A 12267-nucleotide genomic window follows, 5' to 3' on the forward strand; every position below is an offset into this window, starting at 1 on the left:
ACATGGTAGATGCTAAATTAACCTCCTTTACACATGCATTCAACCCTGAAATTCCATAATGGACTATTCAAACCTTCGAATTGAAAGAATTTGAATGTGTCTTCTTGGGTGAATGAGTTAAAAGATGAAAACATTACAAGATTAACATTATTCATATTGGGTTGAAAGACAATTATAGTTTAACAACTGGGCCTGCATACATCGAATCCTTAATCTCATGAAAGTCAGAATTTAACACTACCTATATTTCCGAACAGGATTACCCTCATACAACTCTTTGGCATGTAACAAAAAGGAAAACCATTACCCGGTATTTTGATCAATAACAGGTTTTATTTGACAATTAACTCTGAATGTCTGTTGTTACTTGTTCTGTAAATTATACATTTCTTTATATAATTCACTTCATACTCCAGAATTGTTTGATCAATATTTATAATCAATTAATTTAAAAACAAAATAACCATTGCATGTTTTATTAATTGTGATTCAAAACAAGAAAATAAAAAAATCACTATAATCTTTGGTGTAATATACAAAGTACAATGTATCCCTAATTTCTATAGTAAAGGAGAGGTAAGTCATTTTTTTAAATACATTTTTAGATATCATTTATGATCCATTTACAAAATACAATATATGGCATATATCTATATACCAATAAAGAAATTATTGCATATATCTGACTAGTAAACAAAGTTATATTAATTGCATAAATATAGAAAACTAGACTTCCTAATAACTTTACATTGGCATCTGTTGTAAATCAATGCTGTTATAGCACAAACTTTTAAATCGAGATATGATAAAAATGTTTCCTATCTCTATTAATAATCTATCAAAAAATATTGTATTTACATGTAAATTATTGTAACTTAAGAGCAATCAGGCCCTATATATTTCCCTATCTAAAACAAAAACAAAAGTATTAAAATGGATATTTTTCCAGATTCAAACTGAAGCAAGAAATTCTTATACTTACCATGAATACCGATGGAAGCCAATGTGTGTCAATTAAGAAAAAATCTTACATTGTAATAATGATTTACAAGTTAATTTGTTATTACATATATAGCAGCCAAATTGTTATTAGGACACAACCGAGTTGTTCTAACAACATAAAGAATTAATAAGAAATTGTAGCTAAGTCATTATTATGACCGAGTATCTGACATAATGGAACCAACATTAAGACAAAGTAATATCAGTTGTTAATAATAAGATATTGTTAATTGATGTCAAGTTGTAATTATTGACTCACCGACTTGCACGTCCTAGAGTAAAAAAAAAAAATCTGACTTACAGTTGATGTTTACTTATATTTATCATTAGATATGTGTCAAATTTACGACATATTTTATAATAGCAGGAACTTAGTGATGTTGTCCGAGTAAAATTAAGGAATTTTGTGTGTGGAAATGTTTCGTTTCAAGACTTTTTTTAAAGCTATGTTTTCAGTGTAAAAATAGGATTTTTTGTGTGTGGAAATGTTTCGTTTTGAGACTTTTTTTGAAGCGATGTTGTCAGTGTAAAAATAAGAATTTGTGTGTGTGGAAATGTTTGGTTTTCAGACCTTTTTTTTTAAAGCCATGTTGTCAGTGTAAAAATAGGATTTTTTGTGTAGAAATGTTCTTTGTGTTTTTTTAAACTAATCGCAATGTTAAATAAAATTACGTTGGCTATGGTTTTGAAATCTATGTACATCATATCATCATGTAAATGTATATCCAAACTTTTATAATCTAGATCCATAATTAGTTGTACATGGCTATTTATGGGTTCATTTACTTGACAAAAGCATTTCCACACTCCCAAAAGATTCTAGTTTTACAGTATTACATTATATAAATTTCCAGATGACAATCTAAAGACATCTTTATTAAATACTACCAAATTTAACATAAACCCAGAATGATAAAGTTACAGCTATTGCACTGTACAAGGGACACAATTAGGAACCCTTTATTCTTACATTCACCTGAACAACATTCCTTTGCCACTTTACATGTATGGTTTTCATTTTACGCAAATTACAATTGATAACAAATCTTATATGTTAACTATACATCATGACTTGCACAGATTTTGGAAACTCTCTTTGGAAAGGTAACTTATCTTTTACCCATATAAAGAAATGTTCAGCTCTCTACATTTTGCCTGTAATATCTATGGGAATGGCATTTTGTGAGGACATAAAATTCAAAAATCCAGGACCAGTCATAAGATATGCATTAAAAAATTCATGACACTTCATCATTTTGCAGAGCTAGAAACACACCCTAGTCCAAGACTGGTATATCTTCTGGAGGGCTAATTATAACAACATCAGTTATACCAACAAGACTACATGATTTGTCTCCCTTTACAGCAATATAATCCAAGGTAACTGTTCAGCAGAAATGGCCCGATTCTAAAAATAAAGGGAATGTCGACTGAAATACACATGGATAGTGGATTCATCCTGCAAAATGCACCTACATATGTATAAATTCATAAACTAAGTTATAAATACAGATTTTTTAGAGAAACCATTTTTTTCCATTAAGTTTTTTCCCCAGATTTCGGACTTGTGAAACAGGTTTCCACAGCAAAAAATGAAACCTAAACATCCAGCAAGTGCTTTTGAAATGTCATCATGATGGAATGTTCAGAAAAAAATCATTTATTAATAAATTGTTTCTAATTATATAAAATACAGCATCACAATGAAGAACAAATCAAGAAACATTACATCAATATTCTTAACTTTACGAAATCATCAACAAGAAGTCATATCTACCTTAAATCATCAATTCAATACAATTCTATTAATTCTGAATTAAGGAAGCATACCAGAGTTACCAGTGACATTTAACATATTAATATATCACGTTTGTAGTAATTAGCAAATGGCACTTGGAAAATTGAGTGTGTGTGTGCTAGGGGGATGCATATTAGTATAATACATGTAAATTAAAGATACAGTAATATAAGTAAAGGCAATTGCTGAGTGTTTGTACATTTGTGGTTGAGAAAATGTTACTGTTGATATTAGGTGCATGTTATTTATTTTGTAAAACTGAGCCAACATGATAGATAATTTCATTTTTCATTTTATAAATGCCAAAATCTTGGAATGGGTGCTTGGTATAAAGCATGAATGCTAATTACTACAAATATGGTACATATATTGTGCATTTTATACAAATAAATGTCACCCAAGCTGTGGATTCAATGGATTTGGAGTGGATCAATATCCTTCCACATTATAAGTATAGAATTCTCTTGATTAATTTCCTCTCAAGAACGGAATTATCTTAATTCCCTTAGGAATGAATTTATCTTAATTTCCTCTCAAGAATGGAATTATCTTAATTTCCTCTCAAGAATGGAATTATCTTAATTTCCTCTTAAGAATGGATTTCTCTTGATTGATTCTTTCTTAAGAATGGATTTCTCTTGATCAAATCTTTCTTAAGAATGGATTTCTCTCATTTAAATTTTCTCTAAAATTATTTAGTTTCTTGCTGATCAATCAAACACGTTCACATGTGATAAAGTTACAAAGAGACAAAGTTCTTGTATTAACAGAGATTAGAAAGGAATCTTTACTATTACACAACCATTACTCTTCTAAGTGCATAATAACCTTGTCACAAGATGAATATTTCTACACTGAAAGGCATAATACCGAAGACTTTTGTTTGACATTTAAATCACTACCAAAATCTATTTATACCACTTAAAGATATTAAACCTCATTGCAAGATTCAAGTTTCACAAATAAAACTTTTGATTTTCTCTTTTTTAATTCTGAAAAATCTTGAATCCTTTAATTCTTTAAAAAATGAAGTTTGTTTTTAATTTTACAATACAAGCTTACATTATTTTTTATTGAATTGCGATTCCCATTTATCAGAACGTTGGGATATTTTCGGCCCACATATAGAAATTGCAAAGGTGCCATATATATATGCAAGCATAATGAGAACAGTCAGTTCTGTTCTTCATATATATATATTATATGAAACCTGTCTAATCTAATCCCCGAGTTTTATAACCTCCTGTATATTCTTTTATCTGCTATGCATGTCAGATAATCCTGTCCCATGTTTGTATGGGATATGTAAGTATCACACAAGGGTGCACTCGTACCGGATATTTATATATGGGTGCACTCGTACCGGATATTTATATATGGGTGCACTCGTACCGGATATTTATATATGGGTGCACTCGTACCGGATATTTATATATGGGTGCACTCGTACCGGATATTTATATATGGGTGCACTCGTACCGGATATTTATATATGGGTGCACTCGTACCGGATATTTATATATGGGTGCACTCGTACCGGATATTTATATATGGGTGCACTCGTACCGGATATTTATATATGGGTGCACTCATACAGGATATTTATATATGGGTGCATTCAATCACTTTTGCTACTATGTGACCTTATAAATTATGACATCACGATTTGAAAGACTGTCAAAAACGCAGGGGTTTATCAGGGTTTTTTCCGGAAAACATACCCTGCAATGAAATTCAGGGAAATCATTGACATATAATAGCCATTTTAGGAAATTTGGATAATCATTATAACAACTCTGATTACATGAAATTAAATTCTTTAACTTTGTCTTTATGACAACATGATTATTCTGTCCTTCCTACATATTTTGCATTATGAGACCACAGTCAATCAATAGGAATTTATTTAAATACCAGAACATGTATATGCATTAATTTCTTTAAATTTCCAAACTAGGAACTTTAAAGCGGCAATTTGGTAAAAAATTATACACTTTTTCAATGGACCTATAAACTACTCTGATAAACCCCTGAAACACAATTTATAATGTTGTGCCTGAAATTGAATAATGCATAGTACATATATATCACAGACTCCTTCCAGGTGAGTATTCAATGTGCTAGAAACAGCACTATGAGAGGTAAAGTCATAGTTCTGTGTCCATAAATTATACTTCAAGATCACAGCCCATGTTACGACAACATTCACTTTTTCGTGTGGACATAGTACATATCGTAGACTTCATCCTCCTTGATGATGGCAGTGGCTATATCAGCTGGGAGACACACGGTCACTGTGGACGATATGTTGTTGTTAGATCGACATGGCCCCTTGACAAGGTGGGTAACAACATGATGACCAAACTGTGGGTCCGTTTGAGTCGATTCAACGGCAGTCAGCTGCTCAATAAAAGATTTGAGTTGTTGCGCACGCTGCTCAAAGCGACTGCGGATCGCATGAACATGTTCTTGGTGGTTATTCTTTAGTTGGTTCATCTCCGAGTTGAAAATGTAGGCGAGCTGGTCACGCTGGTGCTGATGCTCACATCGCAACTGTAGCAGCTGGCACTGCAGCATGTGAGGGTTGATGTGGCGACGGGCCTGACAGAGCTCTAACTGCTGTTGTACATTCAAGGCTTGCTTCCTCTGTACAAACACTCGATCAAGGGTGTTCTGCTTCTCCCCAAAATCCATTATCGACTGATCAATCTCATCCCGCACAACCCTATTTATATCCTGCAACTGTTGTTTTAAGTTGTTGATGTTGTTAAGCTGGGAGTGAATGTCTGACCTGAAACGCTTCACTTCCTTGTAATGCTGGTGTTTACCTTTGCTCCCTATCCACATGGTAGAGATCTTCTGTCCCTCTAATCTACTCTGGTAGTGTGGGTTGTTCTTCCTCATTCTGTTACTGAAGGACAGATTAGTGTCTGGGGTCTGGATACCCTCACTCCCCCATTTTCGCATCACCTGCTTCATCAGACTGTTTTCCCCTTGGATGAACTGGCGCTCTGCCTCGTAGTCATGATAAAATGACGGAGTCACAATGTTCTGGTTTTTGTCCACCTCGTTGACCACATTGTTGTTCTCTACTACTTTTTGGGAGTCTCGGGGTGATGACAAAGTTGATTCAGTTTTGATTTTACTAGCACCATCAGCGGACGATACACCAGCTGTTTCTACATAAGTCATGTTAATCTTGCAGTTCTTTTCAGAAGGCGATATCTTGGTTGATTTATCTGATGCTGCTGGAGGTGGCTTTTGTTCAGCTTGCATCTTAAAAGGATGAACATGAACTTGTGGCAATGCTTTCCTATCCTGCTGAGTGAGTGTGTGCGGAACGGTTTGATGGCTAGAAAGCGGACTTATTGATTTGCTGTCATTGCTACCCACCTTTTTATCATCTTGATGTTGTTTGCTGGATATGCAGCTAGCCTGCCAGGAAACAACCTTATTGACAACATTTTCAACAGTCTGTTCAGTTAGACTCTCATCACTAGCTGTACTTTTTATCCTTTGTCCTGCTAAACCATCACAAACATCACTTGCATCCGAAGTAGTTTTACACAATTCTTTCTCCACAGGGATTTCTTGAGTTTGACTTTGTTTAGGAGCCCTAGGTGATATTTCTCGAATGTCGTGGTCCAGGACATTATAATCAGATTCTTTATCAATTTTATTTCCTGCTTCGGTCTCCCCACCTGTTGAACACTTGGACATCAGACTTTCCTGGTCTTTCTTCACCAGAGTTTTCATCGTATTCTTCCCTCTTTCTCTGTCCAAGGAACTGTTTTTCAAATCATCGATCACTTTAAAACCTTCTGTATGTAAAAACTCATCCAGCTCGTCACTATCTTTAGTAAGGTCTAAGGTAAACTCATCCTCTTGGCTCAATCTGTCTGCATCAGAAACATCCTCTTTTTCTTCCATTTGATGTTCCTTGGTCTCGTCCTCGTTGTCAGGAAATTCCGAATGACTTGTGGTAAGAGTTTTTTCACTAGAGCAAGTTGACTTCAAGCTATTTTCGTATAATGAAATGGTCTTGAGTTGTGAACTGTTCTCGAAAATTGAGACTGTGGAGTTAACAGTGCTATTTTCCGAACTGGAAATGAGAAGTTTGTTATCTATTTTACCAATACCAGTTGGAATTAAGCTCAAAACATTTTCAGAAGTTGTAGGAGGAGGGACAGTTGATTGAAGTAAGTTTTTTGTACATGCACTGGAGACAACAGAGGCAGAGGTATCTGTGCAAGTTGTATTAGTAAACTTTGTGTGGGTGGAACTTATAGCAACACAGTCAGTAGAAGTGGATAAACTCACATGTTTAGATGTAGGCGTTACTGAAGCAGAGCTTGAAGCAAGAAATGAATTTGTGTTACTAGTACCTATAGAACTTGAGCTATTGATACATTTGTAAGTCTGTATTTTTTTAGTGGAGTCAGCCTTGTGAACTGATGAGGGAGTGTTTAAAGAGCTTGACAAGACAGTGGAGACAGATCCTGGAACAACTGTAACATTATCATCCTGGAAGATAGTTTCCTCTAACAAGCTGTCGTAATCATTGTCTTCTTCATCGCTTTCGAGGAATTCATCAAGACCAAGTATGTCGTCTGCATCTTCAAAGCTGTCACTGTCTTCCAGAGCCATGATTGAAGATTGTGTAGTGGTATTTACTCCCGTGAACCTGCCAGGTTCTGACAAGAAGGCAGTTGTTCCTTCCTCCGTCTGAAAGTTATCCCTGACCACTCCGGCCACGGATGAGGTATTTTGTAAAATACTGTCCAGGTTAATGCGACTTATCTGGTGTTCAGCTTTGATCTTGTTTTCTGGAGGTTCAGCATTGACAGTTTCACATCTCTCTGTTAGCTCCTTTTCACAAAGAACACTAAGATCCTGTAGAAGATCATCATATGTCGTGTCTGCATCTTCGTCCCTTCTCAGGGTCTGTTCCTCATCGGACGACAACTCTTGCTCAGCGATGGTCTCAAGATTTGAGCTGATTGCATCAATATCATGCCTGCGCTTGCCTTCCCTAGATCGTCCAGACTTTGTTAGGCTCCACCGGTCCATAAGTGGAGTACTTGTCTTCCTCTGGTTGAGTAACATGCTCTTAAACACATCAAGACCAGATTTCGCCTTCGGAGTAAATTTGTTGGTAAATGATGCGTTATTATTGTTAAGAGAGTCTGCCATCTTTAGTGGAGAAGTATGTTTAATTGGTGACAAGGATATGGAAGTGTCCTTACTGAGGGCGAATCCAGATCCACCCTCATTATTTGTAGACACTGTATCACTTGCTTCAGGGTCACCAGCTGGAGCGTCCTCGTCCTCACACAAGCTGAGGATGGAAGAAAACAGCTCATCATCCTGGTCCATTGTGGCACCTACAAAACATAAAGAGCTGTAAAATTTATAAAAGATTTTGAAATATATAGAGGATATTTAATGGTTTCCAATGAATATATAATGAATAACTGTCTATATGTACATTTCATTTATAAGGCAGTATTCCAATATTTTGCACGAGCGCAAAGTGAAAGTGAAAATATTTGTATATTCTTCTATACAATTAAGTGCTTTATGGCTTCCATTACCAGAGACTTCTTCATTTGTTTCCTTCTTGACAAAGTCTTCAAGTTCAAGTTGAGTTCATTTTCCACTCGACTAGCACCAGAGCTCAGTGAGGAACTTGCTGTGATCAAACTTGTCTTTTATGGTTAATCATTAGATCTTTCAAAATATTTTGGCCTCGAATCCTGTTTACAGAGCGTTTGTTTGTTTGTGTTTTACATCCTATTAATAGCTATGGTCATTTTATATTAAGGACGTGTCAGGTTTTGGCGGCAGAGGGAAGCCAGAGTATCCGGAGAAAAAACACCTACCTACAGCAAGTACCTGGTGACTGCCCCCCGTAGGTCTCAAACTCGCGACCCAGTTGTGGAGGGCTAGTGGTAGCTAGCATCAGTGAATTGTTACAGCTCTAGTAAATTCAGTAATTATACCGCAAAATTTTACCACATACCAACCACCCATTGTGTCTGTATATTCACAATCTCACTGATTTTAAAGCCAAATAACATATCAATAATTTGATAGATGGTATGTAAAAAGTTCGACACAGATTAAACTTGACAGATAAAATATGTATACATGTATATTTTAACAAATACCCGTAAGACAAATATTGACAAATGGCCCCTGATATGTTGAATGTTAAAAAGAAATATGTTGACAAAATTCTTGACCTCAAATGCATGCATGACCTTGAATTAGTTGTGAACTTATTGTGTGAAGGTTGTTTTTCAATATTTTCAATATAGTCATATATTATATGGTATTAGTTTTTTGTGTAGTCGTATATCAGTTCTGTTTGACAGCAAGTTATTTTTTCTTCTTTTCCATTTAAAATTGATGAAAATTGGAAGTCCATTGCAAAACAACATTTCAATTTCTTTGCCAACAGTGTTTACTGACATAATTTAAGAATGTCATCTACGCTTTTTCGGGAGTGGAAAAAAAGGGGAGGAGATGTTGCATTATTTGCATATGACACTCTCGTATGTTTGAAAGACTACAAAAAAAGGCTGGGTCATGAATGAAATATATCAGGGTTTTTTTTAAGTTATAGGTTGAGCAAGATAAAAAGTGTATTAAGAAAAACTGCACATTTCTGAGTATTTTTAAATCAGTTATACATTTTTCAGTTTACGAAGCGTCAATCTGGTCATGAAGTAACGAGATATATAGCTTGAAAAAAATCGCTGTGCGGAAATATAAAACGCGCAGTATATAACCTATGTATATATCTATGACAGGGCTTGGGCCTACATCTTATGGGGTAGGGGTAAACCACGAAAAGGAGCGAAAAGGAGTTGTTATGACGAAAAGGACCAAAAATCATAGGTTTTTGGGAGGTTTGAAGCGAAAAGGACCTTGATAAGATTGGTTAACTATTTTTTTGTTATGTTCATGAAATATGAAGGCAATCTGTTGATTATTTGCACATAAAAATCAATTTTGCACGTTGCCGGTATCATTTCCGCCCATTCCGACGACGAAAAGGACCTCATTAATGCCGAAAAGGAGCAAGATATTAGTGTTTTTTTAACCAAGAAACATTATTTAGTACATAATGTATTCATTCTCACAATACCTAACGATGTTTTTATCTTGTATGCACATAAATTGACTTTTAATACCACTACTGTTAATCAGAAAATACTTACCGGCTACGGGACGCCCCCAAAAAGGACTGTTTACTGGCGAATGAGGATGCGATATGATAACTTACAGCACGAATGACTTACCCATAAAGCTGCTGAGTATCAACTTTGGCGGAAGGCATGGGTGCGTATAAATATTTAGATTGTGATCAATATAGCGTAATATTATATTTTTTAATGTCACTTGAAGTTTTGACAGGTATTATTCTAAGTATCTGTTGTTACAAATCATCTGATTAATATCTTGTACCAAAGTAAACATCCCTTTTCGTGACCCCATCGGCGGCGGAAATCCGCGACTCCGCAACGAGGCGCAACGGTACGTCAAATAGATATTTAAAGTGGATTTGTTCTTGAAAGTGGCCGTAAATTGTCTTTATACTAAACGGCACTGATAAACATACGGTCATGAATAAATAAAAGTGTCCCTTTCGCAGAGAAACCCCCCAAAACCACTCCTTTTCGACATTACAACTCCTTTTCGTGGTTTACCCCGGGTCGGTTTACCCCTACCGTATCTTATGTGTGTCTGGCAGAGAAACTGATCAACGACGATGAAGATGAACAGTGATGTGAAGATTTAACAAGTTGCAAACTGACATTCCGATTAATTCTTAAATTAAGCATAATTTATAAACAATGTCAAGCACGATGTTGTTAAATTTCGATCTAGTTAATTCCACATCGGGGCTAAGAAACTAGCCGATGCTAGACCCACTCTTGATGCCTAGCCCTGGTTTCGATTAGTTTTAACAGACAGGAAGAGCTGTTTTCACAATATACTTGAACACTCACCTAACTCCAAATGTTACCCGAATCAGATGAAATGTTCAGATTGTAACAACAAAGCTTTCGTTATCTGATCAGTTTCAGCCTAAATTCAAACTACTTTCACGTTGCCGCCATCTTGAGATTTTTTCCGGGAAATGCCCTGCGCATGTCAGCTTGTAATAGCCAATGAGAGCGAGGTTAGTGTTGATGATGGGGACTTATACAGTCTTTATAGAAATATTTATAAGTCGACAAACTGCAGAACTGACTTTTTCATAATGGCGTCCATCTATATTACAACGGAAATTATCAAAGGCTCGGCCTTTGGTATTTTTGTTTCACGTTCATTAACTAAGACAAAACAATCAAATTACTGAGCTTATTTGACCAGCTTTGAAGTGTGTTATATACCTCCTGTGTTGAACTGAGTATAGGAAATAAAAAATATTGCACATTGTACATGTTGAACCAATTAAAATATAGCACAGATTTGCCAAAAAAAATTGCATCAGAATCATTGCATCGAGAAATATTGAATTATCAATATGGCTAAATGACATTATTGAATTGTGATATTGCTTAAATTTCTAACTTAACCTTTTAAAGGCAGAAAATGTTTTAGATATAATTTCTGTATTGAGACTAATATGTTATGGCCAGAAGGGCTGATTTGGAGCTAATTTAAGTCAAAAGTGATTGTTGCAATTATGTCTATATGTGCAAAAAAGTAATAACGACAGTAAAACAAAGAAATTTGCAAACTTTTCAGGGCGATCTGTCCCTTCATCAAGACAGGAACATACAAATTAACATGTCACAACATATATCAGAGATAAACAGTCACCATTAAACAATAATACAATAAAAAATACATACAAAAAAAAGTAGTTACTTATATAAAATATGCTGTTGTAGTTGAATATCCCATCGGTTAGCTTACAACCGAAGGCTAATCCTTAAAATATCATATTGAATAAGTAAATATCAGTGAATTAATACCAAAAATCTGAACAAATGTAATGAAAATCTTCTGTGGTAGTTGTTCGTGTAAACAAGTTGTGAAAAAAACTTCGAGTCAATAAAGCGGACGGGGGTCACTCCCACACGACGAGGCAGAACACTAGTGTTATTTATATGTTTTGGCGATTTTTTCAGTCAATTGACAGGACGACTAGTAACAACTTAGATACTAATTGTAAAACTATATTACAATTTTCGATTTTGTTTGAGTGAGAATTATAAATATTGCAAAAAAAGGCACCAATTGATGATCATATATTTGGGGGGAAAACTCCAATCACAAACTTTAATTTAATCTTCTATTGTATATTAATCTACTCAAAGCTAATTAAGGATAAGCCAAAAAACTTCAATCACTTTAACTGGTATTTTTTAAGAAATGACGTAATTACAGATGAATACATGCAAAAACGTTTAGTGCGCACATTGTGTACAAAGAAACACTTTGATATT

General features: G+C 35.0%; 1 protein-coding gene across 1 annotated transcript; it reads right to left on the minus strand.

Moving 5' to 3' along the window:
• Positions 1-51: 51 nt before the first annotated feature.
• Positions 52-10935, minus strand: LOC110456470. The gene is made up of 2 exons (XM_021507248.1): positions 10819-10935; positions 52-8184 (listed from the first exon to the last, which is right to left on the minus strand). The coding sequence occupies exon 2, from the start codon at positions 8174-8176 to the stop codon at positions 5006-5008; it is 3171 nt and encodes a 1056-aa protein (XP_021362923.1). The 5' UTR covers positions 8177-8184; positions 10819-10935; the 3' UTR covers positions 52-5005.
• Between the last annotated feature and the right edge of the window lie 1332 nt (positions 10936-12267).

Source organism: Mizuhopecten yessoensis, unplaced genomic scaffold (genome assembly GCF_002113885.1).
Source record: "Mizuhopecten yessoensis strain PY_sf001 unplaced genomic scaffold, ASM211388v2 scaffold8745, whole genome shotgun sequence".
Classification (NCBI taxonomy): Eukaryota; Metazoa; Mollusca; class Bivalvia; order Pectinida; family Pectinidae; genus Mizuhopecten; species Mizuhopecten yessoensis.